This window comes from Lissotriton helveticus, chromosome 2_2 (assembly GCF_964261635.1).
Source record: "Lissotriton helveticus chromosome 2_2, aLisHel1.1, whole genome shotgun sequence".
Lineage (NCBI taxonomy): Eukaryota > Metazoa > Chordata > Amphibia > Caudata > Salamandridae > Lissotriton > Lissotriton helveticus.
In genome coordinates, this window is record NC_136060.1 from 24637277 (window position 1) to 24655378 (window position 18102).

General features: G+C 46.1%; 1 protein-coding gene across 1 annotated transcript in view; it reads right to left on the reverse strand.

Annotated features, from left to right (window-relative positions):
- The window catches only part of LOC144821717 (uncharacterized), a 714421-nt gene that overhangs the window by 250300 nt on the left and 446019 nt on the right, over positions 1–18102 (reverse strand). Inside the window, exon 23 of the mRNA XM_078678931.1 lies at positions 5402–5567. Within this exon, the coding sequence (XP_078535057.1) occupies positions 5402–5567 (166 nt within the window). The remainder of the gene's footprint in view (positions 1–5401; positions 5568–18102) is intronic.

Genomic DNA, 18102 nt, shown 5'->3' on the forward strand with positions numbered 1-18102 from the left:
TAATCCATCACCGTTTTTTAGCTCACTGCACCATCCCAGCTCAGAACCTGGCTATATGCAAATTAGTCTGTTCCTGTCCCAGTGCATGATGGGAACAGGGCAAACCAAACTACCAAGCCAATTCTTATACTGGGAAGGAAACAAGCTCCCGGGGACCGGTTTCTGGCATCACAGCCTTCTTCGGCCCGGTTTGCTTGAATCCTGATGGTGCAATGAGCAAGGGACTCACGTCTGAGTATACCCTCCCACACATAGTGTGGATAAAACCGATTTTGGAAAAGGGGGGTGGTGATGGACAGAGTTTCTGAATGATGCAGAATACTCTTACCAAGTCAAGAGATCATGGTTTTAATCCATCACCGTTTTTTAGCTCACTGCACCATCCCAGCTCAGAACCTGGCTATATGCAAATTAGTCTGTGACTGTCCCAGTGCATGATGGGAACAGGGCAAACCAAACTACCAAGCCAATTCTTATACTGGGAAGGAAACAAGCTCCCGGGGACCGGTTTCTGGCATCACAGCCTTCTTCGGCCCGGTTTGCTTGAATCCTGATGGTGCAATGAGCAAGGGACTCACGTCTGAGTATACCCTCCCACACATAGTGTGGATAAAACCGATTTTGGAAAAGGGGGGTGGTGATGGACAGAGTTTCTGAATGATGCAGAATACTCTTACCAAGTCAAGAGATCATGGTTTTAATCCATCACCGTTTTTTAGCTCACTGCACCATCCCAGCTCAGAACCTGGCTATATGCAAATTAGTCTGTGACTGTCCCAGTGCATGATGGGAACAGGGCAAACCAAACTACCAAGCCAATTCTTATACTGGGAAGGAAACAAGCTCCCGGGGACCGGTTTCTGGCATCACAGCCTTCTTCGGCCCGGTTTGCTTGAATCCTGATGGTGCAATGAGCAAGGGACTCACGTCTGAGTATACCCTCCCACACATAGTGTGGATAAAACCGATTTTGGAAAAGGGGGGTGGTGATGGACAGAGTTTCTGAATGATGCAGAATACTCTTACCAAGTCAAGAGATCATGGTTTTAATCCATCACCGTTTTTTAGCTCACTGCACCATCCCAGCTCAGAACCTGGCTATATGCAAATTAGTCTGTTCCTGTCCCAGTGCATGATGGGAACAGGGCAAACCAAACTACCAAGCCAATTCTTATACTGGGAAGGAAACAAGCTCCCGGGTACCGGTTTCTGGCATCACAGCCTTCTTCGGCCCGGTTTGCTTGAATCCTGATGGTGCAATGAGCAAGGGACTCACGTCTGAGTATACCCTCCCACACATAGTGTGGATAAAACCGATTTTGGAAAAGGGGGGTGGTGATGGACAGAGTTTCTGAATGATGCAGAATACTCTTACCAAGTCAAGAGATCATGGTTTTAATCCATCACCGTTTTTTAGCTCACTGCACCATCCCAGCTCAGAACCTGGCTATATGCAAATTAGTCTGTTCCTGTCCCAGTGCATGATGGGAACAGGGCAAACCAAACTACCAAGCCAATTCTTATACTGGGAAGGAAACAAGCTCCCGGGGACCGGTTTCTGGCATCACAGCCTTCTTTGGCCCGGTTTGCTTGAATCCTGATGGTGCAATGAGCAAGGGACTCACGTCTGAGTATACCCTCCCACACATAGTGTGGATAAAACCGATTTTGGAAAAGGGGGGTGGTGATGGACAGAGTTTCTGAATGATGCAGAATACTCTTACCAAGTCAAGAGATCATGGTTTTAATCCATCACCGTTTTTTAGCTCACTGCACCATCCCAGCTCAGAACCTGGCTATATGCAAATTAGTCTGTTCCTGTCCCAGTGCATGATGGGAACAGGGCAAACCAAACTACCAAGCCAATTCTTATACTGGGAAGGAAACAAGCTCCCGGGGACCGGTTTCTGGCATCACAGCCTTCTTCGGCCCGGTTTGCTTGAATCCTGATGGTGCAATGAGCAAGGGACTCACGTCTGAGTATACCCTCCCACACATAGTGTGGATAAAACCGATTTTGGAAAAGGGGGGTGGCGATGGACAGAGTTTCTGAATGATGCAGAATACTCTTACCAAGTCAAGAGATCATGGTTTTAATCCATCACCGTTTTTTAGCTCACTGCACCATCCCAGCTCAGAACCTGGCTATATGCAAATTAGTCTGTTCCTGTCCCAGTACATGATGGGAACAGGGCAAACCAAACTACCAAGCCAATTCTTATACTGGGAAGGAAACAAGCTCCCGGGGACCGGTTTCTGGCATCACAGCCTTCTTCGGCCCGGTTTGCTTGAATCCTGATGGTGCAATAAGCAAGGGACTCACGTCTGAGTATACCCTCCGACACATAGTGTGGATAAAACCGATTTTGGAAAAGGGGGGTGGTGATGGACAGAGTTTCTGAATGATGCAGAATACTCTTACCAAGTCAAGAGATCATGGTTTTAATCCATCACCGTTTTTTAGCTCACTGCACCATCCCAGCTCAGAACCTGGCTATATGCAAATTAGTCTGTTCCTGTCCCAGTGCATGATGGGAACAGGGCAAACCAAACTACCAAGCCAATTCTTATACTGGGAAGGAAACAAGCTCCCGGGGACCGGTTTCTGGCATCACAGCCTTCTTCGGCCCGGTTTGCTTGAATCCTGATGGTGCAATGAGCAAGGGACTCACGTCTGAGTATACCCTCCCACACATAGTGTGGATAAAACCGATTTTGGAAAAGGGGGGTGGTGATGGACAGAGTTTCTGAATGATGCAGAATACTCTTACCAAGTCAAGAGATCATGGTTTTAATCCATCACCGTTTTTTAGCTCACTGCACCATCCCAGCTCAGAACCTGGCTATATGCAAATTAGTCTGTTCCTGTCCCAGTGCATGATGGGAACAGGGCAAACCAAACTACTAAGCCAATTCTTATACTGGGAAGGAAACAAGCTCCCGGGGACCGGTTTCTGGCATCACAGCCTTCTTCGGCCCGGTTTGCTTGAATCCTGATGGTGCAATGAGCAAGGGACTCACGTCTGAGTATACCCTCCCACACATAGTGTGGATAAAACCGATTTTGGAAAAGGGGGGTGGTGATGGACAGAGTTTCTGAATGATGCAGAATACTCTTACCAAGTCAAGAGATCATGGTTTTAATCCATCACCGTTTTTTAGCTCACTGCACCATCCCAGCTCAGAACCTGGCTATATGCAAATTAGTCTGTTCCTGTCCCAGTGCATGATGGGAACAGGGCAAACCAAACTACCAAGCCAATTCTTATACTGGGAAGGAAACAAGCTCCCGGGGACCGGTTTCTGGCATCACAGCCTTCTTCGGCCCGGTTTGCTTGAATCCTGATGGTGCAATGAGCAAGGGACTCACGTCTGAGTATACCCTCCCACACATAGTGTGGATAAAACCGATTTTGGAAAAGGGGGGTGGTGATGGACAGAGTTTCTGAATGATGCAGAATACTCTTACCAAGTCAAGAGATCATGGTTTTAATCCATCATCGTTTTTTAGCTCACTGCACCATCCCAGCTCAGAACCTGGCTATATGCAAATTAGTCTGTTCCTGTCCCAGTGCATGATGGGAACAGGGCAAACCAAACTACCAAGCCAATTCTTATACTGGGAAGGAAACAAGCTCCCGGGGACCGGTTTCTGGCATCACAGCCTTCTTCGGCCCGGTTTGCTTGAATCCTGATGGTGCAATGAGCAAGGGACTCACGTCTGAGTATACCCTCCCACACATAGTGTGGATAAAACCGATTTTGGAAAAGGGGGGTGGTGATGGACAGAGTTTCTGAATGATGCAGAATACTCTTACCAAGTCAAGAGATCATGGTTTTAATCCATCACCGTTTTTTAGCTCACTGCACCATCCCAGCTCAGAACCTGGCTATATGCAAATTAGTCTGTTCCTGTCCCAGTGCATGATGGGAACAGGGCAAACCAAACTACCAAGCCAATTCTTATACTGGGAAGGAAACAAGCTCCCGGGGACCGGTTTCTGGCATCACAGCCTTCTTCGGCCCGGTTTGCTTGAATCCTGATGGTGCAATGAGCAAGGGACTCACGTCTGAGTATACCCTCCCACACATAGTGTGGATAACACCGATTTTGGAAAAGGGGGGTGGTGATGGACAGAGTTTCTGAATGATGCAGAATACTCTTACCAAGTCAAGAGATCATGGTTTTAATCCATCACCGTTTTTTAGCTCACTGCACCATCCCAGCTCAGAACCTGGCTATATGCAAATTAGTCTGTTCCTGTCCCAGTGCATGATGGGAACAGGGCAAACCAAACTACCAAGCCAATTCTTATACTGGGAAGGAAACAAGCTCCCGGGGACCGGTTTCTGGCATCACGGCCTTCTTCGGCCCGGTTTGCTTGAATCCTGATGGTGCAATGAGCAAGGGACTCACGTCTGAGTATACCCTCCCACACATAGTGGCGTCATCAGCAGTGCATTGCGGGGGCTCGAGTTATAGTTAGCAGAAATAACTATAACGGAGGAATTTCTATGGTTTTGTACGAGTGAAATGTCCAGCTAACACCCCTGAAACCTATGTTTTTTTCAGTGAATTTTTAATGTTTTTTAAATGCTAATTTCTAACTATGACGTGCCTCAAACCAATGGGTTTTTTCAGTGAATATATATATATATATATATATATATATTTTTATTTTAAAATGTTTTAACAATAGTGTACATATTTTTTCAATATTAGTGTAAAACAAAAAAATCATTATTTTTGGACTTACCATTATAGGTATAGGAAAGTTATTTTTCGTGATCGATATTTTTAACACAATATTTCTGTATCATGATATTTTTGGTTTCCATAGTGTGTCAATGATCCACCTAGTGGCAGTTTTTGTTGAATGTAGTTGTTTTTGTTGAATTTGACCCCCAGGATGTAGTCCCTAGGGTTTAATAAGACTTGGGGAAGGGACTGCTTGACTTCTCCCCTTAATATATATGCTTAGGCCCTGGGGATGGGGTATGCGGGGCCCAACGGCCACCCATCTGCCACATCGCCAAAGACCACGTGCAATATGGGGTTGGGTGCATGTGCGGAGTTGGCCATATGTGCTGGCCTGTGCATGGTCGAAGCCCTGTACAGTGTGGGATTGGCTGACTTTGGGGGGGAGGGTGTTGGCCTCAGGGTCAGGCCTTGCAACCAACCTCCTGGCGTACACAACCTTCAGCAGTGCGCAGCAGGGGTTGAATTTGACGTCATTGATAATATCACTGCAACAGTCACAATGAAATTATTGATGAATTGATGAGAAAGCTGTGAATGGCGGGGGCACGAGTTTTAGGCAAATAAAACATATATTTTTCGCTTTTAATTTATAATCTACATTTTTTAACAACATGCTATGCATTCATATTTTCAACTCACCTAGGAAAATGTTCCATAACGACAACCTCCAGAATGCCATCATGCTTTTTGCCTCTGTTCACATTGACAGTCAGAGACTGATCATTGATTCGAGTAGTCAAATTCCATGATTTAAGGTAGTTATCATCAGTGAAGGCCAAACAGTAACGAAGATCGAAACACACACCTGCAATTTAAAAAGACACGTGTACATATATGATGGCATATCTGTTTCACTTCTATGCCTCTGTGTACCTAATGAACCTCCAGCATACAGCCTGCAGAGCAGCACTGAACATTACAAACGCTGAGACTTTTCCATCCAACATAGAATGAAAATAGATAATCCTGTAGCCGTATTTCGATAACCGTTCATGTATAAAAAGGGAACTTCAATCGAGAAATGGGGCATTTTTTTCTTGATTTCAATAGTTTCATCATGTGAATGAAGGCTTTTTACAAACATGACTACTGTTTGATTACTGCGATACTTTTTAAAAATAAATATAGGCTGTCATGAAGCATTGTTCCTCGGGTTAATGAGCGCTAAATTCAGCAAAACGATTCCTAAAGTTCGAGTGATATTGAATTTTGCAAATTTCCACAAATAGCAAAGATATTTCTGTGATCACGTGCACATGAATAGCTGTGTTCAGTAACAGTTACCAGGCATTAATATTTATAAACACTGACCAATTCTTCCGAAGGATTAAGCAACACGGTGGAATGTGCAACTTGCTCTAAAACTAGCAGATTAATAAAGCGTCAAATTTAATGAAGCTACAGTCAAGTCTTCATGGCACACCAAAATACCAGGATGGGATCACAGAAAGAGAGTATGATCCTTCCAGACCATGGGTGTCTGGACAAAGAACACTCTTCCACCCAAGTGGGCTTGCTTGACAGTGGAAATCTCCACACATTGACGAGAGAGAGAAGGTTACGAGCAGCATGCAAATACAGAAACAGGAGCCTAGAAAGCATTGACTGCAATACTACAGAGAATTCTGGACGAATCAGAGTGAATTACGAATCCATTTTCAGAGACAATGGGCTAATACTGAGAAGCCATGACTAGAGATATAGGATCACTTTTTTTCAAGCCACAAGGAATGTGCCAAGTGTGCTTAGGAATACCATTATCGATCTTAGCTTCTGTTAGGGTGAAGCAGGCTGAATTTTAGTTGGAGTTAGGAAGCCATTGAGACATTTACATTTGTTACTTTGTGAAGAAAATGGATTAGTAACATAGAATTGTTTAGATTATACACAGGAAAAGATGACACTCTAGCTTGTGCGTGTATGAGATATAACTGGGACTAATAAATACACGGTGCAAACAGGTCAGGGGAGAACAAACCCAAGTAAAACAACCCCTGCAAGGGTGTCGAGGTGAGTCCACAAGTACAAAAGAACAAAAGGTTCTGTGAACACGTTTGTGTGTGATGGGTTTTAGTGTAAAAACCAATTTCTAACACAATGAACTTGTAGAAATAATGAAGGTTTGAGATCATGGAAAGTTTCAGCAGATGGATTTATAAGTCAATCCAGATCAGTACAGAGTACATTCAACCAGCCGACAAGTGTTTCATCACAACGTGTTACAATTGTGACTCTTCAGGGCTGGGAAGGACCCAAAAAAACCAAAATAAAATAAAGTAAAAGATACAGAAACATTCGACATATTTGTGTGAAAGTTAATAATAAAAATAATAATAAAATTAAATAAGGGAGAAACGGCGCAACAGGAGTGATTGCATAGAAACACCCTGTTGGTAGTGGAAACCCTATTGTGCAAAAGGCATTGTAGTGGTGACTATCTAATACATAGAAAAACCAAAATATTATGTGGATTGTGTGACTCTTATTAATGGATAAGCTCTTGTGGAAGAGCAACACAATGTGAAATCTAAGAGAAGAAACATTATTATATAATTTCATAATAACATATTGAAATTGTTCGGTGCATTGTTTGTAGAGACGTACAATGTTATGTTATGTTATGTTATGTGGTTTTTATTAGGCGCGCAAATGCTCCAGCTAAGGAGCGTCTTGGCGCCAGACAAGGCAGCTACACAACACAACTAAATAAAACAGCACAGAACACACAAACTAAGGAAATAAAAATGTTTTTAAGGCGCGACGAAAAGAGAGCACATCGCTCATGGCGCGAATTGCCGGGGGCAAGGAGTTCCACAGAGCAGCGGCCCGCACTCGGAATGAGCGACCACCGGCCCTGCTTCGCTTAAAGCGCGGGACCACAGCCAAATCGAGATCTGACGATCTTAAGGGTCGTGCCGGAATGTAATTGGCCATGAGTGTCGTGAGGATCATTGCAGGGGACCCCTTCAAGATCTTATGGGCGACGCAGAGGACCTTAAACTGAATCCGCTGCGCCACAGGGAGCCAGTGCAATGCTCGAATGGTGCTGGAGGTGGGACAGAATCTAGGAAGACCCACCACCGCTCTCGCAGCAGCATTCTGGATCCGCTGCAGGCGCCCTATCTCAGCTACATTCAGTCCGGCCAACAAAGAGCTAGCATAATCCAATCTAGATATGACGGTAGCTTGGATCATGAGTTGCCGGGTGGGGGCATCAAAGAACTTTAGCACCGGACGGAGCCCACGCAAGATGCCGAAGCAGCAAGCAGCCGTGCGTTTAGTGTGGCATGCAAACGTAAGGGAAGGGTCCAACCAGACCCCGAGGTTTTTAAGCTCGGCGACTGGGATGGGAGCGGAACCCAACTCCTCCGGCCACCATCTCTCTCCCCACAGTTCCGGTCGCCTACCAAATACCATCACCTCGGTCTTACTAGCGTTTAGCTGGAGACAATTAAGCGTCATCCACCTAGCGACCGCCCTCAGTCCTTGTTGAAACCTAGGAGCGTCGACCTCCGCATCCCCGCTGATCGTGACCGCTAGCTGGGTGTCATCGGCATATGATACCATGGTCATACCCCATAGTTTGACAACCTCAGCTAGCGGCCTTACGTACAGGTTGAACAGCGTAGGACTCAGCGAGGAGCCTTGGGGGACGCCCAGGTTCAACGGGTGGAATTTAGACTGAAAGGGTGGGACGGTCACGCTAAAGGCCCGGTTTGATAAGAACGACCGGAACCAGTCGAGTGCTATGCCGGAAACACCAGCATCCTCTAAACGCTGCAGAAGGATAGGGTGCGAGACGGTGTCAAAGGCAGCGCTTAGATCTAATAGCACCAGCGCTGCCGTTTGTCCCGCGTCAAGCACGGAGCGGAGGTGCTCCACCATATACAGCAGAGCCGTCTCCGTGCTGTGACCTGCCCTAAACCCATTCTGCGTAGCGTCGAGTATGTCAGCTCGACAGAGATGTTCTGAGAGCGCGGCATTTACGTGTGCCTCCATCACCTTGGCCGGCCACGGCAAGAGTGAAATAGGCCGATAGCTCTCCGGCTTGCTTCCATCCAGGCTAGGTTTCTTCAGGATCGGTCGAACCATGGCTCGCTTCCACTTAAGTGGAACGACGCCAGAAGTCAAAGACGCATTGACCAAGGAACAAAGCGGAGAGATGTCATGTACCGCCAGGTCCTTGAACACTTCGGGGCAAAGTGGATCCTCAGGGGACCCAGATTTCACTTTGCAAGCCAAAGTGCCTAGGCTATCAGGATTTACCAAAGGTAAAGAACACAGCCCCTCAGATGGTGGAGGCTTAGATGATGTCATCACCGAGGAAACGACCACAGGGAAGCCCCGGTAAATAGCATTCACCTTTTCTAGAAAAAACTCTGCCAACTTTTCACAGTGCTCCAGAGAGCTCTGATGTGATGCTACAACCTTTTTGGCAGTGAGGTCTTTCATTACCTTAAAGATAGCCTTTGCTGGGTTCGAACTGTTCCTGAATTGTGTCGCATAAAAAGCGGCACGGGTTCTACACACCGCCCGATGGTACACCTTCACTGTAGCCTGATATACGACTTTCTTAGAGCTGGAGTAGGCTTTGCGCCAAGCCCGCTCTGCGCGCCTGCAAGACACCTTCAGGGCTCGCAGAGAGTCATCGTACCAAGGGCTGGCCTTACCTAAACCAGTTCTGCGGGTCACCAAGGGGATGAGGGTGTCCAAGGCCCTGGAGACCCAGTCGGTGAACCTGTCGTACATCTGATCCGGAGGACCTGAGACGTCAAGCGGGTCAGCTGATAAGAGATGGAAGAACTCATCTAGCTTAAGTTTGTTCCAGCGTCTTTTTGGGACAGAACACACCATTGGCTTAGATGGACTATACCTGCGTCTAAGAGAAGACCAAGCCATGCAAAGTAACAAACGTTGGTCGAATTGCAATTGTAAAGATCATGACAACATTAATGGAAGATTGTATGTCCAGAATAAATCGTATGTTCTTCACAAAAAAGCCACGTGCGCAAATGTTCACACAAGTAAGAAGTGACATAGAAAAGATACCTCCAAGTAAAATACATTCAAAATTTGCGTACTTCAAGAGGAGTTGTCCTGAGCACAAGAAAGAGAGCGAGAACCAACATGCTATGCCTGAAATGGAACATAGGGAACACATAACAAGCTAGGACATATCGTTGTTGTTAACAGGTTGCTAGCTTTCGTAAAGAGTAAATGCGGCACGCATTATATCTTATAATTAGCTGTGAAATCACAAGCAGTAATGGTAAGGAAGCGAAAAGAAAGGGTAAAGGAAAAAGGAAAAACTGCTGACAGATTTATATGAAAACCATTTAACCACCCAGGTGTATTTCCAAAATGGATCAGAAAACGTACAATGGTAGTTGAGTTGCGATAAGTTCCCTGTTACGCAAAATAGAAAAGAGGGGGACACGGTCCGGGTTATATGTGCTACAGGTCGGGGACCTGTACAAATAGTGATAGGACAACATGCACGTGCAGGGATTTACCTGTATGTTGTGAATAAGCGGCAAAGAGTTCTGTAAGTAGAAAAATAATGGTCTCACAAAAGGGATCTACGGGTAAATTGCCACGAAAAAGTAATGCGGTAAAGGCTAAGTTAGCTTGCCCACGTACCGGTGATATTCATTCCAAATGCAGAATTATGAGGAAATGAATGATCCTGGTATAGATCAGGAGATATATTATAACCATCTCCACACGTCTCAGGGTAAATAAAATGGATGTAAAGGATGGCTCCGTCCCTTACGGTGTTCGATCTGGAAGAAAAAAGGGTGGAGGAACGTCTAAATAGTAATCCTCGGGTTGGGATATCAAAAAACATGAAGGTGTTGGTGAGGCTTACCTGTGCTGGAACGCAGCACGTCTCGTGGTCTGTTCTGATGTATATGGGTGCGGATCAACAGGAAACCGGAAGTCTAAATAGAACGGGAGGGAAGGAACACTAGAACGGGAGGTTCTGTTGTGTAACGGGTCAATGGGAAACCAGGAAGTGAATAAAGGACCGTGAATGATAAACATGCAAATAGGATAAGAGATGTCAGCGTGATGGAAGGATCGCACTGAGATGGCTGTGAAGCAATAAATATGTAGAAAAAACGGATAATTCAGTAATTTGGAGAGCGGTGTAACGGAGAGCGAAAGGCTCTCTGGTTGACAAAAATATAAACTCTACTGCGGGACGGGGGGAGGCGATGCAAATACCCACGGGCATAAAAATGGGTGTATGCGACGTGGTGTAAAAACAAGTAAGATTAGCATAGGACATCATAAATCCTGTGTCTCAGCAAAGAGATGACAACATTTCAGGATAGTTGAATAAATAAAATGGCAAAACATGTATAAGTCTATACAGTTGGAAGTCACTAAAGAGAAATGTCATTTTACAATATGGATTGTAGGTATAAATGGAGTGTAGACATAAGTGTTCATATAAGTTCATACGTTACATTAGTCGTGAGTTCGTAGTTAGGGAATTTATAAGGAATACGAAACCAAACGGCCGTAGAACGGTTTATGATCCCAAGAAATATTGAAGTTCATGGTCAATGATAAGCCCATGCTTGACTGACTGCAGACGCATGATCCAAGTTTCTTCTAGTCTCCTCAGTCGCAATTCTCGATTGCCCCCTCTCACGCTGGGGTCGGAGACATCTATTCCAAAGAAAGCCAGGGTCTTGTTGGTTCCTTGTGTAGCACATAAGGATATGTGAGATGACATTGGGTATCTGGCATCACCATTGCGCATTGCCCTGACATGTTCCATAATGCGTTCCTTCAGAGCCCTGATGATACTGCCCACGTAGTATTTTTTGCAAGTGCATTGCAGCATGTACACAACATATTTGGTGTTACAATTGATGTTGCGGGAAATGTTGTACTTATGTCCTTTCCAGTCCTTGAATTCTTTGGTGCCACTGAGTGCCCATTTACAGACCCCACAGCCACCACATTTATGAAAGCCAATGGTAAGCGTCGTCAGCCATGATGGGGTGAAGCTGGAGCGTGGAACCGTTGGGCTGAGTCTATTCCTCAATGTCCTGCCTTTGCGGAATGTGATCTGCGGTCGGGTAGGTATACATTCACTTATGGGCATATGCATCAAAATTCGGTAACACGAGTCCTTATTTGCGAAAAATAAGGAATCGCAAATAAGGACTCGTATTCCGCGATGCATCAACAGATTTGGTATTTAATACCGAATCGCTAAAAATCTGTAAAATATACCGAAACCACAATAGCGAGAGTCCAAAATAAAAAATAGCAAATACCGAATTAGCAAATACCGAATCGGTATTTGTGATTTCGGTATTGGCGAATTCGCAAAAAAAGGTCGCGTTGGAAGCAGGTTGATGACATCACAACCAGGAAGTTTTCCAGCCCATGCTTCATTCAGTGCCCTGAGGAGCTCAGAGAAGAGGGCAGAGCACAGGAGCTGAGGAGAGAAACAGAGATACAAAAAAACAGCTATTCCACTGCATTCCAGGATGAAGAAGGATGCACCCCAGAACAAAGACACGCTCAGAAAGAGGAAGAGGAAGTTTTCTGACAAAGAACTTGAACTTCTAATCGAGGGGGTGAGCAGCAAACATGACAGGCTGTTTGGGAAGCTGTCCCTAAAGGTGCCTGAGGCGGAGAAGCGCAAGGTCTGGCTGCGCATCAAGGAGAGTGTAAATGCTGTAGGAGTCACCCGCCGCAGCATAGACAACCTGAAAAAGAGGTGGTATGACCTCAGGAAAAGGGCGAAGGAGAGGATTGCTGAAAGGGTGAAGGATGCAGCTGGCACAGGAGGGGGAACATCCAACGTCACACACAGCCCTCGAGGACCTCGTTGAGGGAACCATTGAGCCTGAAGCAGTTGTGGGTGGTCACCCAATTGGACACTTCCGGCGCTGCGGCAGGAGAACATGGTAAGATGCATGCCAGTGCAGATATGCAGCATGTTGTCTACCCCTGCCCATTCCCCCAGGCCAATCACAATGCACATGTAGTAGTGCCTAACGCATATACCCTCAACAAAGTGTTGCATCTTGGGAGTTGTAGTCATATCAACAAAGTGTGCATGTATGATCCCCAATGTTAATGAAATGAGACCAGCTGCACAGGGCCAATAGTCAGTCCAAATATGTCATTTATGTAGTTGAAAGTATGCCACACATATACATCCAGACATTATAATAACAATGCACTGTTTCACACACAGATGCATCAACCCTGGATTCAGATGACAGCGGACGCCTCATAATCTCAGAAACCCCGGCAGGGACCGATGCAGAGACTCCGCAGGAACGTCATCCCACGACACCACCACCACCATCACCACCACCACCAGCGCGGACAACACCACCACCACCAGCGCAGAGAACACAACCAAGCTGCAGGGCAAATGTCCCCTCCCTGCAGGTGATGGAGACGGAGCAGATGCCAGCAGCCACAAATGTTCCACGGCAGTCAGTTGTCACTCCGCCAGCTCAAACACCAGCACGTGTCCGAGTCCTACAGCGGGGCAGGCCCCTGGGAAGAGCTGCAGAGAGATCTGAGGAGCCAACACACGGCTACTGTGTGGTTGAGTCACAGATGCTGCGGGTTCAGCGCCTGCAGGGGAGACACATGGGTGCTATCAACATAAACATGGCAAAATTGGCAAACAAAATGGGCACCATGACAGACGCTGTGCGTGAGATGACCACAGCCGTTGCTGAGGGTAACAGAGACATAAAACTGTGCCTACAGGAGCTCACATGTGCCATCATTGCAGGGCAACAGAGCGAGCGCAGGAGGCATCGCCAGAACTTGCTCTGTTCCAATGCCTCCATTAGGGCCATCACAAAGCTCTGCAACAGCACAGCTGTACTGTCACGGAGATCTGTGTCCCTGCAGGTTGACCTGGGCCATTACTGTGGAGATGTGGCAAAGGCCTTGGGCCAAGTGACCACTGCAGTGGAGCATCTGCAGTCTGGGACTTTTAGTGCCAGCAGTTTGGGAGTGGAGGAGGGGAGTGAGACTGCATCAAGCGTCAGCAGCTTCTCTGTGCCGGAGGCCAGCGAGAGGAGGCGCAGTTCGCGCAGCACCACAGCCACTGACGCACATCGTGGTGATGTTGAGGAGTCACGCGACAGGAGGCTGGGGGTACGTGGGAGGCGCAAATAGCCATGTCCCATAGGGTCCTTGGCCATGGTGATGTAACCATGGACCACCTACACTACTACAAGATATTACCATGATGACAACGGACATGTATCCTCACCTATGTTTTTGGTCTGCGTCATGTAGACGTTTTATTTATTTTCACCTGACAAGTGCTCATGTGCATTAAACATTTGCACACCAGATTATGTTGTGATGGTTCATTCTTACCTGTCTCAGAAGTGATGTCGTGTGATGTATGTCCGCTTCCTTTGACCTTCAGCTGTGTCAGGTAAGTGTGCCTGTTGGTGTTGGGGAGGGTTGCTGTGCACGAAAGTCGTCATCTCCGTCCACCTCTATTGTTATCCCCCTTCTTGTGGCAATGTTGTGCAGTATGGCACACACCGCTACTATCCGGCAGCAGGTCACCGGGTCATACTGCAAGGCACCTCCTGTCTTGTGTAGGATCCGGAAGCGACTCTTGAGGATGCCAAAGGTTCGCTTTACCACATTCCTGGTACTGATATGTGCTGCGTTGTAGCGCTGCTCCTGACGTGTTGCTGGGTTGAGGTAGGGAGTGAGGAGATATTCACGCAAGGCATAGGCGCTGTCACCTGCAGGGTGGGGAGCAAAGGGTTAGCAGCATGAATACAATTACATATGTGAGGATGGAGTTAATGATGAGGCATTAGTATGTACCTAGTAGGTGACCCTCTCCAAATTCACTGTTGTGCAGACGCCTGTGGATGCCACTGTGTCGGAATATGTATGCGTCGTGTGTGCTTCCAGGAAATTGTGCCACAATGTCCTTTATGATGGGCTTGGCATTGCACACGACCTGCACGTTAATGGAGTGATAGGACTTCCGGTTGCGGAAGATGTATTCGTTGGCTGAGGGGGAACAGATGGGGACATGCGTGCAGTCAACGCATCCTATCACATGGGGTAATTGTGCCACTTGGTAGAAGTCCTGTTTGGTGCGGTTCAACTGCTGTGGGGTTGTGGGGAAGGTGATGTGGTTATGAATCAATGTCAGCATGGCATCTAGGAATTTGTGGAAGAAGCGTGAAAGTGCGCTTTGCGACACGCCTCCGGCTTCTGCTATGACCCCCTGGAAGCTTCCAGACGCCAGCAGGTACAGGCTGCATAGGACCTGGACGTGGGCAGGGATGGCGTTGGTCCTACGGGTATGGTGCTGCAGTAGTGGTTCCAGGTCAGCAATGAGGCACATGATCATTGCCCGATTCAGTCTGTACTTGTCATAGATTAGTTCCTCTGTCTGGCCCAGCAATGTGATGCGCAGCCTGAAAACCCTGTCCTGGATCCTCCTCCTGCGCTGTGCAGCAGCGTTGATTCTCATCCTCCTAGCAAGCACGTAGAGGGCAGCCATTTTGGAAAACATACAGGGCCTCGAGAGGCATATTTGAAGGGTTTCTGATTGTACACACCTGTCTGTTTTTTTATTTTATTTTTTATTCCTTCCACCAACTTTACCTCCTGGTTGAGATTCCCCTTATTTTGCTTATGCAAAATAGCGATTTTGTGCATTTTGGTTATTTGCGATTTTTGGTGCATACCGTTGCGACTTTTTAATAGCGATTCGGTATTTCCGGGGGCTGATTTCATTCTCGGTATTACCAATTAGCTAATTTGCGATTCGGTAATTTACCGCGGGGGTTATTTTGCGATTCTTCATTTTTTGGGGATTTGGGGTTGATGAATTGGGATTTCAGGTTTTGCGTTCGGTAACTGCCTGTTTTACCGATTCGCTATTTTACCAGGAGCTATTTTGTTTGATGCATCTGCCAGCTGGTGCCTTGTCTTTTAGTAAGGTGCTCCAGTGCTTGCTGAAGCTTTTTCTCATTATGACACTTAACTCATTGTAGTCAGTGATTAGGCGTACCGGTTGTTTAGTTCCCTTGTCTTTGTTCTTGGTTTATAATGTTCTTTCTCTTTTGTATTTTACAATTCTTGTTGCTGCTTTACATATTGTCTGTTGTTTGTAGCCACATTTGGCCAACCGGTGTTTCATGTCTATAAGACATTTCTCAAATTCTGTATCCTTGCTGCAATTACGTCTTGCTCTTGTAAATTCCCCATAAGGGATAGTCTGTATCTGATGGAGGGGATGTGAACTTTCCGCATGGAGTATCGCATTGCATGAAGTTTCATTGCGATACAATTTGCTGCGTAAGATGTTGTCCTTCATATATAGTTCAATATCCAAAAGGGAGACACAAGAAGAGCTTGAGTGGCAGGTGAATTTCATGTCCATATCGTTGGCGTTGAGGTATTGACAGAAAGAATCTAGGGGCATATTATCAAGTAAAGGCGTTACATTATCGCCGCTTTTATCGGCAGGAAACTGCCGATAAAGCGGCGATAATGGGCTTGATAATATGCTCTATGAATTCCAATCGAAGCCCATGTTAGATGTCTTCACATCTAACAATATGCATAGAGCATATTATCAAGCCCATTATCGCCGCTTTATCGGCAGTTTCTTGCCGATAAAAGCGGCGATAATGTAACGCCCTTACTTGATAATATGCCCCCTAGTTTGTCTTGGGGTCCAGACCAGAGGAGCAGACAGTCGTCGATGTATCTCCCCCAGTAGATATTATATTCAATCCATTGAGCCCCCTTCATTCCCCATATCCATTCACTTTCCAATGTGCCCATGTACACATTTGCAAATGATGGTGAGAATCTGGAGCCCATGGCCACTCCCCTTGTCTGTTTGTACCATTTCTGGTTATACATGAAACAATTGTTATTAAGTATGATTTCCATCATAGAAATGATCATGTTGGTATGGTGCCAAAGATTGGCTGGTCTGTTGTGTAGAGATTTTGTGATCACTTCGAGTCCCAAGTCTGGTTTGATAGAGGTGTACAATGACACTATGTCCAAGGTGGCCATGATCATATTAGGTTGCCATTGAACGTCCGCTAGTATCCCCAATATGTGCTTTGTGTCCTGGATGTGGGAAGGTATATTTTTAACCATAGGGTTAAGGAATAGGTCCACATATTGCGATAGTCTTTCTGTGGGACCACCTATACCTGAGATGATTGGTCTCCCTGGTGGGAATGTAGCCTGTTTGTGCACCTTGGGCAGTGTGTATAGCCACGGGTAGGTTCGTCTAATTACCTTAAGGTAGAGGGCTTCTTCTTCATCTAACAATCCTTGTGTTTGTCAATTTTGAAGATTCTTATTAATCAGTAATGTTAAAGGGCCCATTGGGTTGCTGCTGAGTGGTTCATAACAGGAGTTGTCTTGTAATTGGCTCATTATCTCATCGTGATAGTCCGATTGGTTCATGACGATCACGTTCCCCCCTTTATCTGCCTCTTTTATGATGATGTTATCCTCATTTCTAAGTGTATTCAAAGCCAGTCGTTCACCTCTTGTGAGGTTGTCTTTTATTCAGTGGGAGCTGCTGTAATTTCTAAGTTCATATTCGTCTAGGTCATCCAATACCTGGTTGTCAAAGGTATCTATGGGATTTCCACCTGAGAGGGTAGGTGTCCACTTAGATCTTGTTTTTAGACCACTGGGGATGGTGGAACTCGGGTCAATGTCTAGGTCTTGAAGTAGCATGTCCATGTCTCGTGGAGGATCATGTGTGTCAGTTATTGAAAGGAGAAGATGTGTGGCTTTAATCTCATTGATGGTCTGAGTTGTTGAGGAGTTGATGTTGTAGATACTTATTTTATTATCGGTGACGGTCGGCCTCATGGCAAAGTGTTTCTTTAATTTGAGACCCCTAATGACTCATGGGGATTGAAGCTAAGGCCTTTGCTTAAAAGAGAGACCATGTCCTTGGTCAGTGGATTGGCTGAAAGGTTAACCACTTGTACTTCTTCTCTATCCGTTATTGTTTCTTCTCGTCTCCTGATCTCAGCTTCTTTTTGTATTGATCCTTTTCCAGCTCTTTTTCCTCTCCGGGTTTTTTGTCTCATGTGGCCTGTCGTTGTTGGGTTCTGTTTTCCCGTCTGATTGTCTGTACTTCCCGTACAAAATAGGATGATGTGGCTTTGGGATTTGGCTGGCCTTGGTTTTCTGATTCGCTGCCACTTGTTAGTAATGTGTTGAGAGATGATGAACTGGATGAAGCAGACGCTGTCTCCCCTTTATCGTTTTTGTTGATTTTGAGAGGGTTTTGGACCACTCTGTCGTATTTACGG